The 17,412-nt window shown below is 32.9% G+C and overlaps 1 protein-coding gene and 1 long non-coding RNA gene across 2 annotated transcripts; one reads left to right on the forward strand and one right to left on the reverse strand.

The window, feature by feature from the left end:
• Positions 1–1,534: 1,534 nt before the first annotated feature.
• LOC134705881 (uncharacterized) lies at positions 1,535–2,392 on the reverse strand. Its single transcript, XM_063564596.1, has one exon. It carries the CDS (start codon positions 2,390–2,392, stop codon positions 1,535–1,537), a length of 858 nt encoding a protein of 285 aa, XP_063420666.1.
• A 7,146-nt stretch (positions 2,393–9,538) lies between these two features.
• On the forward strand, positions 9,539–15,602 carry LOC134705259 (uncharacterized). The gene is made up of 3 exons (XR_010105516.1): positions 9,539–9,728; positions 12,041–12,198; positions 15,028–15,602. It is a non-coding gene; the product is annotated as an uncharacterized LOC134705259 (long non-coding RNA).
• The last annotated feature ends 1,810 nt before the right edge of the window (positions 15,603–17,412 follow it).

Genomic DNA, 17,412 nt, shown 5'->3' on the forward strand with positions numbered 1-17,412 from the left:
TTAAAAATTGTATACATTTGTACGTTAAAAGTTGTATAAATTATAATTTGTATTTTGACTTTGTACACATTGTAATTTGTACAAAAATTTGACGAAAACTCACTTACAATGTGTACAATATTTTCTAGGATTGATTGTGATGAAAAAGTATTGATACACACTATACAAGTGTTATTAAATGACCGAACCAGTTTTTTGCTTTCCTTGTCAATTTCGCACTCCTTTAAATCACGTTATTTCTCCGCCTCCAATGGTAGACGCGACAACGATGGGTGTCTTCAGAACAGGTACGATTAAAGGAATCAGTCAGGAACTAGACGACCCTGCATCGATAAAGGTGAGTTGTTTAATAGTTTTTGTTTTAGGATAAATGCATGTTGTAGATTAATTCATAATCAGGAATAGCTGGAAGGAAAGAAATGGGTTGCTACGATGATCCGGAAACCGATGTTAGAAATTTTTAAAAAAAATCTAGAGACGATCGTTCTGAGTGTCCCACCTACACATTCAAACATGTGCACAACCACAGTATCCTCTAGCTATCTAATGTGTTTTCATAATTTTGTGATATAGGTAAAAAAAAAAAAGGTAGCAGTTTTTTGTGCCTTGTTGTTGGGCATTTTCAGGGGAGATAATTTTTATTTTACGGGTTGGTGTGATAAGTTTGTTACACTGTAACAATATATAACACACACCCACAAAGTTGCTTTAAAGCGCTTATCACACAAAATTAACTCAATTTTATTTATTATATTTTTCGGGGTTATTGGTTTCGTTATCCTATTTACATTTTATGTGGTATATATAACCAAAACAAGGAGGGTGAGGGTTCTTTAAAAAAAACACCGGAATACCTTAATAATCTTACAATACCTGCAACTAATTACAGAATGGGAGAGATATTGCGTATGTTATTCTCACATATTACCAATACATTGTTTTCCAATCAGTAAAGACCATGAAGACCAATGATTTTTTTTTAAATCCTTCTTCAGTGCAGTTAAACTTTTTTGATTATGTAACTTAAACAGAATCTGATATCTGCATGTACATGTTCATACACAAGAAGATTTAAAAGAAAAAGACCAAGAATAGACAAAATGCATATATTTTTTTTTTTAATTGTATGAATTTCAAGAGTAAATCTTTGCAAATAACTTTATAAATCCTTCTTAAGTTCAGTTCTTGTTAATTTAGTATGGGTGAATCAATATAAGTCATTCATATGAACATTGTGTTTAGTAATTCGTTTTATGTTATTAGGAGCAAAATTTACTGTTTCGATCACTTGCAATTGGTTCAATTATTTTACACCTATGTTTCCTACATACAGCCTGATTGCCAATTGGCCGACAAAAGTACTTTTGCCAGACAAAGTTTTAGCATCTTGTAGTTATATAATACATGTTTACCTACCTACCTAAGTCTACCTAAGTGTTTCCAAACGCAGGAGATCAGCTTGCTCCTCTATAGTTGGCTCTATTTTACTGTCACTATCACTGTTGATTACTGTGCTACCTCCGATCATGAAGTTCTAATCTACTGTGTAGTCATAAATCATAGGATGTTCTTTCCAATATTTATATAATCTTCGTTCGAATGTTTTAACGTTTTTGGCAGTTACAATTGTCTCAGGAAAACAGTTCCAGACTTCCACTGCTCTGTTGGTAAAATAATACTTTCTAACATCCAGCCTGCTCTTGTTCTTGACTAACTTCAATGAATGCCCTCTTGTTGTTGAACCACTACTTAATGTGAAAATACCACTTGATGCCCTTTCATCATAGATGTGATTGAGAATCTTGTACGTCTCGATCATGTCGCCTCGTAGTCTACGATATCTAAGTGTTGGTAATTTCAAGAGTTTTAATCTGTCTTCGTATGATAAATCTTTCAAGTTAGGAAGCATTTTTGAAGACCGTCTTTGTACGTTTTCAACTGATTCAATATCCTTTTTCTTATACGGACTCCAAACACTGCTGGCATACTCAAGATGGGGTCTAGCTAGTGCTTTGAATAGTAAACAGAAACTCTTGTTTTCTAAATACTTAAATGACCTTCGGATTAGTCCTACTAGTTGGTTGGTTTTGTTAATCTGTGTTTGTATATGCTTGTCAAATTTAAGCTCAGAATCTATGTTTACACCTACATCTTTCTCACATTCCACAGTGTCAAGAGTTGTTTCTGCACCATCATATGTTGGCATCTTGTATCTCCCATCTTGGTTCTTCGTTTGTTTCGTGGATATTGGCAGTACTTTGCATTTATCAGGGTGGAACCGTAACAGCCATTTCTCACACCATCTGAACAACTTGTCTATGTCTTGTTGAACTATGTCTATATCATTTGGGGTTTGTATATCTCTATATAATTTTGTATCGTCTGCGAACATAAATACCTCAGAGTCCACACATAAGGGTAAATCGTTTATAAAAAGAACAAACAGTATTGGCCCGAGAACTGACCCTTGTGGTATGCCACTAGTTACATTATGCCACTGTGAGTAATTTCCATTACATGTAACTTGTACTCTTTATTTGTCATATTTGTATATACCTTGTTTTATGCTAAAGCAATGCTGTTGCTAATGCAATAAAGATTCATTCATTCATTCTTTGCTTTCTACCATGTAAGAAGCTCTGGACCCAGTTACATGTTTGGTTACTAATTCCATACGATCTTAGCTTATTAATTAAACGCTTATGTGGAACCTTATCGAAGGCCTTCAAAAAATCAGTGTACACTACCAATAATTTACCTATACTTTTTTTGTACATTTCTACCCTCGTGCATATCAGTACTGTTAGGAAAGACTGAAAACTTATAATGTTATACTTTCAATGAAATCAGTACTGATTTTGTCAGTACTGTTTCAGTACTGATTTTGACAGTACTGTTTTAGTACTGATTTTGACAGTAATGTTTCAGTACTGATTTTGACAGTACTGTTTTAGTACTGATTTTGACAGTACTGTTTCAGTACTGATTTTATCAGTACTGTTTCAGTACTGATTTTGACAGTACTGTTTCAGTACTGATTTTATCAGTACTGTTTCAGTACTGATTTTGACAGTACTGTTTCAGTACTGATTTGTTCAGTACTGTTTCAGTACTGATTTGTTCAGTACTGTTTCAGTACTGATGTTGACAGTACTATTTCGGTATTGTTTTTTTCAGTACTGTTTTAGTAGATTTGGTGTTGTTAATCTTTTTAACTTGAATGTGTATTGTTTCAAAAAATATTTGGAACTGAAAACTTTTAAACTCGGTAAGTATAGTATGCTATATAATAATTTGTGGCATATTTTGTATCTTTTGTAGATATCTCTGATTAAGTGTTTATTATTAGAGAAGTTTTTACAATGTGCATCTCAGTACAATTGGTATCCAAATATAGGTTTGATAATTCTGTGACAATATTATTATCCTTTTTTAGCTGGTTACGTTTTTCTCTTAGACTATATCACCCTGCTGCGCAGATTTTTTTTGGCGACGTGAACATGACCAAGGAAAATTATCAAGCTTACTCTCGTCTATCGAAATACTATTGAAGCGAAGAAGAAAACAACAGAATTGAAGCAATATAAGCAGTTTATCGGATTTTACCCATTAGGAGCACCTGAATTCACTCCCGGGTTTTAATGGAGTTCGTGTTGTCTTTTATGTATTTTTCAAAGTGTTGTTGTAAATGCCCTTTCGTTTTGTGATTCTTTGCTTACTTCTTGATTTTGATTGTGACTGTCTTTCAGTGTTTATAAAAAAAATACGCACTCGACATCAGGAAGATTCACACTGTGGTTCGAGGCTGATATTTTACAGTATCAATTGTATAATAGCGCATAATTTATAAATATATCAAACAAGATTAGAATCTTCAATACTGTTCATTTTTTGGTATTTTGCTATTGCTTAAAATATGTTGTAATTAATGCAGTTATATGTTACTATGTTAGGCAATGCATTATAATCAACACAAAACAATCTCTCGATTACCTTATTTTTAATCATAACTGGAATTTCTTTTATTTATCATAATCATTTTTTAATATATAATAAAACATGCAATGTCATACCAACATGTGAAGTTTGTGGCAAAAATCTCTGTCATTTTTACGCCCCTTGGTTATTTTATGACCCTTTAAAGCTCATAAATAAAACAATCAAGAAAACAATTAATTTTGCATGTATCATGTTTCATTGCTCTCCCCCTATGCCATCTTTTCTTTGGAATGCTTTGTTGAATGTCAGTTTCCTGGCTCTTTTCCTCAATTCAGTCCCGGATATGATGTGTCTTTTTACATGTACAGTGGTAATTCAAGAGGACACTTTAGTTCTAATATGAGCTCATTATAAACATCCACCTTTAATGTTTTGGTACTTGTACGAAACTCAGGATTCAATGGTTCATGATCAAATGTTGGGTATTTTTTTTTTTTGATGAGTGCCATATTGTCTAGATACATCATTTTGATTATAGGTCTTCAATTTTCACATCGAACATTCCCATGTCTGCTCCTGTCTCCATTGCTGTTAATCATTCTGAGGAAAGAAAATGTAATGAATTTATAAATAATAAAATTGAGAATGGATATGGGGAATGTGTCAAAGAGACAACAACCCGACCAAATAAAAAAACAACAGAAGGTCACCAACAGGTCTAGGCTACAATAAATTATCTTATGTTAAAACTTTCCTCATTTCTGTGTTGTGTAAAAATAAAAAGAATGCACAATTATGGATGAGAATGGCATGACATCAAAATTTACTTATTACTTTATATACTGCCATAAGTCCAGTAATAACTAATGGACTGGACTTCTAATACTACATGTATATATAATATTATAATCAATCAAAGTTGAAATTTGTTTCTAAATAAAAAAAAAAGAGGGAAATATGATAATTTAATTCATCATCATCAAAGTATTGGTGTTTGCCAGTGGCAAGTATTTCATACACGTGTAGCTTTAACCATCGGTCTATTTATGTGTTCTTTATAATAAGATCCGTGAAACAACGACGAAAGACATTAAAATATATACTAACTACTTTATACAAAAGTACATTAATGTTTAATAGATTGAAGTGGAAATTTAATTTTATTGAAAATTTATCGTACATAGTCATATATATATGTAGCACCTTGCCAGAGATGTTATACATCTATCTATGGTAGCACACAGAAACGTGTCCGATTCCTCAAAAACGCGTCAATGATTTGATAAACATGTCAAATTGCACTGGCGAAACCACTTCTGCGGGACGCCGGTCGAGCAGTACCCTCATAGACATACATTTTGTAAAAAGACATTTATAGGCATCACCGGATAATATTAAAACAATAGAATTTACTTACTATTTATAAACGATGATTTAAACTTTACAAAACTTATTAAATGCAATGTTAATGGTTTTTTTTTTCTAAATACGCATGACATATTTGCCACTGGACATTAAGTAATCAATAGTAAATTATGTGTTGTAAACTTAGCCTGCAGTTATGCTTGTTATGAATTACCTTTGCTGAACAAACTAATGTTTATCACTGACAAACAGTAAACGTGGTCAAGCACCGGGAATGAAATACAATATAAATGTACATGATGTTTTAGTTTTCTAAATTGTGAAGTACCTCTGTCTGAACTTTATAATAATAATAATCATATTGATAAAGAAAATCATAAATTAAAGCGCATCAAATAAAAATAACTTTTTTTTTTTTAACCAGACCTATAGTCTGTGTCTGCAAGCAGAAGAAAGCGTGCACAGTGTAGCATACCTTGGACGTTTGTCTGTACGGATTACTAAACCTTTCCTCCAGATTTTTTTTGGGCACCTGCTTCGACTTTTTTTTCTAATCATTTACAATCCAACCGAACAATACGGGTTCTATCGTATCCCACACCATTAATATTGAATTGCGTGTTTACTTTACAGAGTATCATTGGGGGTATATGAGTTTTGAAATATTCTGGCGTTTTTATCCGGACACATTCTAAATTATCGGACACGTTTTTGAGATTGTAACAATACAAAAGAGGTTATTGTCTTAAGTCAGGAGTTTGATATTCTGTAGTTGGTTTTCAAGTTTGAATGGTTTTACACTAGTCACTTTTGGGGCCCTTTACACCTTGCTGTTCGGTGAGACCTCATGCCGGCACGATGTTGAAGACCGTACTTTGACCTATAAAGGTTTACTTCTACAAATTACGACTTATATGAACAGGAGACTTTTCTCATTGGCAGTTATACCACATCTTCTTATATATTAATACAACACTGAGCCACCCAACCCATCCACCCCAATTACTCGTTTGTGAGGGCTGCCTAGAGTCAGAGGTGGATTTAGGGGGGCTGGAGACCCGCCCCCCCTTTTTGGAAAAAGATTGGTTGCTTATATAGGGGAATCATTGAAGCGTGACTTGAGCCGGCCCCCTCTTAGGTCAGTCACTGGCCCCCACTTATGTAAATTTCTGGATCCGCCACTGAGAGTGGTTACACCGGGCCAAAAATGCATCGGACTGAAACAACATACTGGTTGTGTGTACACTGACAATCAAATTAAAATTAAAATAATGTATAAAATATTTAAAAAAATAAATTTTCATTTGAGTGCATTTACGTAACAATAACACAATGTAACCGTAGACATAAATATCATTGTTACACTCGTTAGGAGATAACTGTATTGTATTTTAAGCTCCGACGGCATCAATTGGGGATTTGATGGTCGCAAATTAAGTTTACTGGCGACGCGTTAGCGGAGACAGTAAACGTGTATTTGCGACCATCAAATCCCCAATTGATGCCGTCGGAGCTTAAAATACAATATTGTTATCTCCATTCTAATGAAACTGATAGAAAACAACGTTAAAACATGTATTTAAAATCTGTCATATGCCGTCTGCGCTTGCGCGTACGTCCCATAGCATCAATTGTCAATTGATGCCATGTAAATAAGTGACGTTATCCAATCAAAATGAACGTTACAAACGTTGTTGCATTAGAATAAGTATTCTATGTAGTTCCTTAGTCAACCCTAGGTCTGCATTCCGGCGATATAGCCTAAACTTCATTGTAACAATAACTTTTTTACGACTGTTACATTTCAATGTAACCATAGCCAGTACCAAAATAAAATAGAAATTCAAATATTTCACAGACATCTTTATTTACATATAAAAATAGGAAAACTGTTGAATGATTTTCAGTGGCGGATTCAGAGGGGGGCATTTTTGTAAAATGATTAATCAGACTAGACTTCGTAAACTTTGCCATTTCCCGAGTATTTAATTTTTATACGACAATTCTTTACTTATAAAGACATTTTTCGCTGGCCGGTTTTTACTGATTGTCAAAGTCATGTGATTTGCTATGGTGGAGTTGACCAGTGCGTTGAAAAAACGGCACTCGGTCATTTTGAAATTCAAATTACAGTAATACACATTGCTTAGGCGGAGGTTGTCATGACAATCAGGAAACCTTCAAAGCGACACAGGATTGAACAAGAACGTATTGACTTCTATTTCATTATTCCACTAAACAGAAAGTAATGGTAAATACTCTATAGACTATTACACTCTCATGAAAAAAAAGTTCCACAATATTATTTACCTACGAAAACATGTTTAACAAATTGAATAATGATCCCCAGTCAGTATAAGCTCTAGAAAGATTTCAAGTCTCAGGTACGAACCATTTGATTTGAGGAGGCAGTCTGAGATATTTGAGAGAAAAAAGAATGACTCTGATTTTTGCCTTAAACAAAAATGTTGGCCGTATCTGGATTGAAAACAATAGTCTTGTCCACTTTTTTGCTATTAAAAGCTAAAATTTCCAACAAAAATATTTAGCATGAAATGAACATGATGAATAAAAACGGGCGTATTTTTTTGTGGTTTGCATGTCTGACTGGAATGTCTGTTTTGCCGGACTTATATATATTGAATACTTTTTTCAAGACCAGACTGCATGCAACCTGCCTACTAGGTGTGACTTTTATGTCTCCATTTGTTGACCGTCATTCATAACTTCGTTGTCATTTCAGACACGTTCGTAGTCTTTGTTGGATTTGGAACCCCTCACTTCGGTTCCCTAAGTTATGTTGGGTGAAACATATCAATCAAACATTTTGATAAAAACTGCTTGTTTGTCTTTTTTAACTCGTGTCGGTTGTATTGTAAATTTCATCTAATTTCCATGTATATTTTTTACTGACAAGTCCTACATCAAATATATATAAAAATATACATATACATATATGCAGCAACAACTGAACAGCAAAAAACACAGCAGTCAATGTGGCGAGATGAAATAATTTTGTAGGCACCTAGGACTTGTATATTAAAATGTTTCCCAAATTAAATGAAGCATTGGGCCCTATAAAAAAAATATCCTGTCAAAATAGGAAACACATTTTTAAAGGGGGTTCCAAATCTGGAGATAGGGTTTCCAAATAGATTTCCCTTTTCAAATTTATGCATTTATCGTTAAAAAGGGGTCCAACCTTCGAACCCCTCCCCCTTCTTACGCCGAGGGGTGTACCGCACCTCCCTTTATCCAATCATATGTTTAGAAAGTCAGGCTGATCATTTCACAAATATCAATTTGACAAATATTAATACTATAATCTATTTAATAAGGTTTGGCAAAGAAGTAATAATAATTTATGTATATCCAAAACAACCCGCGATTTTATACCTATTTTGACATTTACAGAAAGTTCTGTAACCAGGCGGATCCACCCATTGTTTTAAAAGAGGGTTCCAAACACAGGCTCTTGTTTCTATCCATACGAAGGTCGACTATCCATAGTCGACCTTTCGACTATCCATAGTCGCCGACCTTTCGACTATCCATAGTCGACCTTCGTATGGATAGAAACTAGTCCTATAACATATGACTTCGCATTCTTATTCAATTTTTAACGTTTTTATACTGATATTTCCAAAAAAAATTTTGGCACATTGATAGTAAAAAGAAAATATCAGAACAGCAAATAAAAATAGTAAATAATGCCCCCGAGGTCATATGTTATAGGACTAGGATAGAAACAAGTGCCTGTGGTTCCAAACACTCTGGATAAAAGGAAAAAGGGGGGTTCCAACTCAGTCCCCTAAAGATTTCATAATTATAGCGAAAAAATGGGGGAAATAAAATATTTTAAGTAGTATTATATAGAATAATGCATTGAACGTCCAAAATAATTTGGTGTTCCCACCCCCGGAACCCCAGGGGTCCGCCACTGTGTAACGCGTATTCTGCTTTTTTAACTAACGTAATATGTTTTGAATTAGCTATATGCTACACTTTTCTCAGTTTTAAAAGATTCAATGTACTACTATACCTTAATCTACCTTCAATCCCATTGTGGTATTCAATCCAGAAGAAGTTTGAACTGTTGAACTGTTGAAATGTCAGTGCGAGTGCAAAAATAACGTTTGTAAACAATGAATGACGTCATGTGTAAATCCAATCACATAAACGTTTTACAAAAGGCAATTGTATGTTCCATATTGACGCGTTTTTGTGATGACGATAATAACATCAACGGCAAAATTTGAGACAGTAGATCAGCCGGGAAGGATAGGATACAGAAATACAGCAGAGAAAATATCGGTTTACCAGCCACTTGCAGAAATTCTTAAAGTTACAGAAAGAGACGATTGTTACGACAAGTCAGAGATGGCGGATCCTTTTCGAATCATCTACGGATTGCTATTGTTCATGTATGTTTTACAAGTCAAATGTAGGCTATGTCTTCTTCCATCACAAGTTTTATTCAGTGAGCATCCTGTCAGATCATATATTTTGCCGGAATCAACATTCTGTATACTGTGTCAACAGAATACAGAATGTTGATTCTGTATTCTGTTGACACAACATTCTATATTCTGTTGACATTTATACAAAAACAATGTCTTTCCCTTCAAGAATTTAGTTCAAATTTATGTGGTTCATAAGGGAACAGAACATTCGATTTACATATATATATATATATATATATTTGTTTATAAAAAAAGATGCCGTATTATTGCCAACGACACAACAACAACAGCAACAACATATATTTTATTTGCCAAGCATGGCACCCAAAATGAGCGGAATAATCACAACTCTCCACAGCAGATCAGATGACCAGAAATTAACAAATATAGGTCACCATACGGCCATCAATAATGAGCAAAGCCATATCGCATAGTCAGCTAAAAAAGGCAACAAAATGACAAATGTCAACGAATTCAAACAAGAAAACTAACGTTCTTATTCATGTACAAAAATGAACGAACAATGGATATGTAACACACCAACAAACTCTCACTTCGGACAGGAACATATATACAGAATGTGGTGAGGTTAAACATGCTAGGGTCTTCCCCCTAAACCTGGAACAGAGTTGTAACAGTACAACATAACAACAAACTATAAAATTCAGTTGAAAAAGGCTTATTTAACTTTAAATAGCAGATGAATGCAAATAGAAATACATCTCAGTAACAAAAACATAATGGACGTTACAGTTACTCAACAAAAAAGGTCACTAAATACAGATCTGAGAGTACTTGCAGTTACTGACAGCTAGTTCAAAGCCACTAACAACTAATAACAAAAATCATGCATCTAACTTCAAAGACTTAGTTCATAGTTTTTTTTTTTTACTTCTGTTAATTATATTTAACCTTAGTTTTTTTCTTCTGTTAAAAAGAGATTAAATAACGGACGCAATGTTCAACAAATTTGTTTAAAGATGGCAAATTTGTGTTACATTCGTTAAATTTATAATAATACACACAAACTAAAGAGACAGAAAGACAAAGTTTGTCTCCAACGACAAGCAAGAATAAACCAAGAAACAGAAAACAGACAATTTTTCAATGTCCTATTTGGCTGGCTTTCATATTATTTCCATTGTTGTTATAAAGTAGACAGAAGCAATAATCGATAATAGTGTGGTGCTTGCATATGAAGAAAAGAGAATAACAGGCAAAATTAATAATAAAAAGTGAAAAATGATATAGAATATTACAGAATACAGAAATGAAGAAACCACTTCCAGACCTGACCCTTTTATAAGTTGCACATTTTTTTTATTTTATTTTTTTGCCTTTTAAATCTTTCTGTTCATACACCATATTGGTCCGACACCCCAATATCCTGACGCCCTATTAGTCCGACGACCCATTGGACCGACACACGAATACTAGTAATCCGACACATAATTATTGAGCAATACTTTGTATGAATAATATTTATATTTTAAGAGGATAATCCCCATAGTTTAAAATGATCCTACTGAGATTCCTCAAAATAATAACATATTAGAGTACATGTATTAAAAATTTGCTTAATTTCCAGTGGCAAATATTACATGCATGTTCAAAACAATTGTTAAATAAGTTCAATAGGTAAGTCCTGTAAAAGATGTCATCTTGGGTGAAAGAAGGTCAATGAAACTTGGACTGCCACTGGACAACGAAAGCATATTGAAGGTGGACAGGAATTTGCCCTGCTGCATATTCAGACAAAAGGCCACCGACGGCCTCTCAAAGAGTTGTTGCAATAGTTATTAACCTGTAGAGATAATGGCACTCTCTTTCTATACATGCTATATATATATATATATATTGTTTTATGCTATATGAGGCATCCGATTAAAGGTGACCAATCTTACATTTGTTGAAAATTAAACATCCCGCACAATTTTACTACCAATGGTTTTACTGTTTTTACTGTATCACATAAACATTATCCGTTGTGATGACTGACTTGCACTTCTGGTGACATTTTCTTAGTGAGAATGTGTTCACATATGGGACATATCTTGTCCTTATGTCCCACGTAAGTGTCATCAATAACTCCTGAACCACTTTACAGAATTTTGTAAATCATCGATACAAACTTTATCTCATGATGTATTTTTTCAAAGGACAATTTACAAAGTGTTACGTCCATAATTAATACCATAACATGCATGTTGGGAAAAACAACTTTTTTATAAATGCATGCAAAGTATTTGATGCAGTATGATCTATTGTTATAGGTATCTAAAAATGGATCCCACCAGAACACAAAGACTAAGTCTATGAGGAAAATAAAGTTTTAGATCAACGACTAAAAAATGTCATGAACAGATAAAACATGAGATAGAGATAGAACTGGTATGAAAGGTGACAGTAGAACATTGAAATAATTTGAAAGGTAGGTATATATATAGTTTTACACTCAATTATGATTTTTTTTAAAGTAAGTATTTGCAGTTATTCCTATAATTTTATTTCAATATCATGAAATGTTGTAGTGTGTTCATATGACAACAAACCAACAGCGAGCAAGTTCAAAAAAATAAAGAGTAGAAATACAATTCTTCAACAATTGAAATATATCATTAAAGTTAACAAAGAAGTCTACGGGAAGTACATAATCCGTACACACAACTTCTTATATAACTGTTTCACAGATTGCATTGATATTGTGCTCGAAAAATCAGATTATATTAATACGTATGTGTTTTGTTGCCGATCCAAAGATGTCAGAGTATTACAGCAGGACATAGTTGAACTAAAGGAAATATAAACAAAGATCTCCTTCTCTGTAACCGAATAACAGATTTAAAAGATAGTAATTTATTATAATGAGAATTTCCACTGGTACTAATAATGAAAAAAATCACAAAAAGAAGACTTTTGTTTAATTTTTAAACTATTGAATATGTATAAAATGATAAAAAATTGTAGGATTGTCACTAAGACAACTATCCACCAAATTTGAGACGATGTGAATGTGAACAATAATATACAACTGTGCAGACTTTAACAATGAGAAAACCCATACCGTATTGTCGGCTACAAAAGACCATGACATAAACAATATATGAAACAATTTAATTCAGAACCAGATGCTCCGCAGGGCGTAGCTTTATACGACCGCAGAGGTTGAACCCTGAACGGTTGGGGCAAGTATGGACACAACATTCAAGCTGGATTCCGCTCTAAATTTGGATTGTGATTAAATAGTTGACACAGCATAGGTTTCTGACACAGAATGAATGTATTCAAATAAACTTAAAATTTTTGTTTTCTCTTAGAGCAATTCACTATGCTGTTGAATATTAATCCTCTCAAAAAATTGTTTGAAGAAATTTTCTTTTTATTTATGAAATTTCAAATGAGAAAAATTTAACCCAATTTTTTATTCACATCCCCCTTATTCCAAAACTAATTTCAATTAAAATATTATAATGGAGTTTGCAACAATTACTACTCATTTAAATAAATGATGTAAAAAAACTGCTTGTTATCACTAAATGGTAAAGATTATTTAAATTTATCAGTTGGTAGTAAAAAGTGAATATACATTGTATATTGTATATAACAAAGATTTAAGTTGATTCTGGACAAAGAAAGATAACTCCAATTAAAAAAAATTCTTGCAGATATTTCTTGCTTACTATACTGGACAAAGAAAGATAACTCTTAATTAAAAAAAAATTTGCTATTTCACAATATTGTGAAATTAGATATTTCTTGCCATTGCACAATACTGTGCAATTGAAAAGACTTGCTATTGCACAATACTTAATATAATAATTTAAGATCCTGATTTGGACCAACTTGAAAACTGGGCCCATAATCAAAAATCTAAGTACATGTTTAGATTCAGCATATCAAAGAGGCCCAAGAATTTAATTTTTGTTAAAATCAAACTTAGTTTAATTTTGGACCCTTTAGACCAATTTGAAAACGGGACCAAAAATTAAGAATCTACATACACAGTTAGATTCTGCATATTAAAGAACCCCAATTATTCAATTTTGATGAAATCAAACAAAGTTTAATTTTGGACCCTTTGGGCCCCTTTTTCCTTAACTGTTGGGACCAAAACTTCCAAAATCAATACCAACCTTCCTTTTATAGTCATAAACCTTGTGTTTAAATTTCATAGATTTCTATTTACTTATACTAACGCTATGGTGCGAAAACCAAGAAAAATGCTTATTTGGATCCCTTTTTGGCCCCTAATTCCTAAACTGTTGGGACCGAAACTCCCAAAATCAATACCAACCTTCCTTTTGTGGTCATAAACGTTGTGTGTAAATTTCATTGATTTCTATTTACTTAACCTAAAGTTATTGTGCGAAAACCAAGAATAATGCTTATTTGGGCCCTTTTTTGGCCCCTAATTCCTAAACTGTTGAAACCAAAACTCCCAAAATCAATCCCAACCTTTATATTGTGGTTATAAACCTTGTGTCAAAATTTCATAGATTTCTATTAACTTAAACTAAAGTTATAGTGCGAAAACCAAGAAAATGCTTATTTGGGCCCTTTTTGGCCCCTAATTCCTAAAATGTTGGGACCAAAACTCCCAAAATCAATACCAGCCTTCCTTTTATGGTCATAAACCTTGTGTTAAAATTTCATAGATTTCTATTCACTTTTACTAAAGTTAGAGTGCGAAAACTAAAAGTATTCGAACGACGACGACGACGACGCCAACGTGATAGCAATATACGACGAAAATTTTTCAAAATTTGCGGTCGTATAAAAATTAACGACCTAATTTATAACAAAACAAATTAAAAATGTTAAAAGTGCAGCCCGTATTGAAAACATGGATATTTGCCATGAACCCAGACTTGGGACGCTAAAATTCTTCTCCAAATCGTATAAGATCAGGTCCTAAAGTCATACAAAATTTTCTCAGTGCCCGGAGAAAAAAAATCGTGGTCGAAAATTGAAATCCAGCATTTTGATTGGTTGATTTGTTGATTTTGGAGTTTGCATAAATAACTGACTCGAAAGTTTAATGACTTCAAGGCCAGTTTTCAAGTAGGTAAATCAAACATTGTTTAATTTTTTTTCTTTCATTTTTCTCCCTGTATAATATAAACCTTGTATAATTAACGTTATACCACCTTTAGCAATGCATGTACACTGATTCACATTATGTCATGGTTGACCTATGTTTAATCTTATTATTGGACTTTAACAAAATGATAAATGTTATAATCCACTTTTTCCTTTCCAGAAACAAGTTGGCAAAGATATATATCACATGCATAGGAAGAGCAATGGAAAATAACATTGAAGCAGAATTATGAAACAGTTATTAAAAAAAACCATTAAATTGAGAGAGAGAAAAACACATTTTTTTACTTTTTAATGCTGTTCATTCTTAAGATTACTGTTTATTGTATTTCGATGGAAGTTATTGCAGTTGATAAGAAGATAGAACAAACATTTGAGTTCTTCAGCTTGTTTTATTCAGTCAATAAAAATTAATTTTGAAAAGCAAACCATATATGTTCAAAAATCCAAAAGGTTAATTATGTACCAAATGACCTCCGTCAGACATTAATCAGTCTGTTGGAAATCTTTCTTTAAATTTTTATGCTTATTTTACAAAATGTACCTTTGTTTGTATGTCTGTAAGATTCAAATCAATCAGAGATTTCTGAGGAACTACAAACCAAGAGTTTCTGAAAGTCATCAGTCCTCATGTGAACATGCTATACTGAGTAATGTAGTTCTTACCCTTTCAACTCCCCGTTAACGGGATGCCTAAATATTGTAGCTCTAAATTTCATATATTCTTTTCGTAAAATACGCTCTGCAGTTTTATAGGAAAGAGAGCAAGAGTTATGCATACATGTATTTAAGTTACTATTCACAATACACTCATTACAAGTGAATGAAATTGCAGCATGATTAATGTATACAAAAAAAAAAGAAATCTGTCAATAAATGTATTTAACCATTAAAAATCTTACATTGAGCATATGATTGGAAATTTATTTATGAGAAGTTAGACCAAAAAAAGTGGTTGCATTCTGAATATTCGCTCAGCTCACAGTAAAAGGAGAAAAACATACACTGTTCAGTCTGATGGTACCTGTTCATGTAGGGGGACATGTCTTATAGCAGATTCTCTCCTTGTGGTGAACTAGCATGTTAAAAAGGAGCTCAGTGCATTATTGGTCTAGTTCTGTACAAAATATGTTAATTACATTGTATTTATATCTGAGTATTATGTCCTCTTCCTGCACTTAACTTGCCACTGGATCACATAACATCAATCCATCCACCCATCTTCTCAAAAGTAATATATCGAGTTCCAATGTTCAATATGTTCTGATTTGACTCAAGCAAGATATAAATACATGTAATATGGTATTGTCAAATAGAAGTATTAATAAGTATTAAAAACATAAACCTGGTAGACCACACAAGATGCAATTCTGACAATAAATATGACATAAAGCCAGAATATTTAAAAAAAAAAAGAAAGCTACAGTAACTGTCGAAGAGCTGGATCTAAAGCTGAACCACTTCAGGACAACAAAAATCAGAGAAATAAAAAAAAACATAACGAAAACATTAACATGTCACGATAAAGAAAATGAATGGAAATGGGGTAAGTGTCAAAGAGAACAATTAACCCACCCCAAATATACAAAACAACTAGGCATCACTATACAGATACAGTCTGATTTAAAAAGTGTTATAATGAAACAGTACTGAAGAAATTAGTAACGAAACACTACTTACGAAATCAGTACTGAATCATTACTGACGAAATCAGTACTATCAAAATCAGTACTGAAACAGTACTGTCAACATCAGTACTGAAACAGTACTGACAAAATCAGTACTGAAACAGTACTGTCAAAATCAGTACTAAAACAGTACTGTCAAAATCAGTACTGACAAAATCAGTACTGAAACAGTACTGACAAAATCATTACTGAAACAGTACTGTCAAAATCAGTACTGAAACAGTACTGACAAAATCAGTACTGAAACAGTACTGTCAAAATCAGTACTAAAACAGTACTGTCAAAATCAGTACTGAAACAGTACTGACAAAATCAGTACTGATTTCATTGAAAGTATAACATTATAAGTTTTCAGTCTTTCCTAACAGTACTGATATGCACGAGGGTAGAAATGTACCAAAAAAGTATAGATAAATTATTGGTAGTGTAGATAGCATCAATAGATCTTCCATTATCTAGAATTTCAGTCCAATGGTCTAGTACTTTTAACAGTTGTAAACCTAGTGATCGTCCCCCGATAAATCCAAATTGTCTATCACTAAATAGGCCGTATTTGTTCATATGGTCAACAATTCTCTTTCTTATTAATTTTTCTATTATCTTACATATAATACTTGTAAGGCTAACTGGTCTGTAGTTCGACGCAAGCTTTTTATCTCCCTTTTTAAACAACGCTGTTATCTGACCAATTTTCCAACCTTCTGGTACAATATCGGATGAAAAAGAACTATTGAAAATGATACACAGTGGAATGTCAATTATATCTGCAAGTTCAAATAAAACTTTAGGATGTACCTGGTCAGGCCCTGGTGACTTTGACGTATTTAAGTTTTTAAGTAATTTGTTAATTTCTTTTG

The sequence above is a fragment of the Mytilus trossulus genome, chromosome 2 (assembly GCF_036588685.1).
Source record: "Mytilus trossulus isolate FHL-02 chromosome 2, PNRI_Mtr1.1.1.hap1, whole genome shotgun sequence".
NCBI classification, from domain to species: domain Eukaryota; kingdom Metazoa; phylum Mollusca; class Bivalvia; order Mytilida; family Mytilidae; genus Mytilus; species Mytilus trossulus.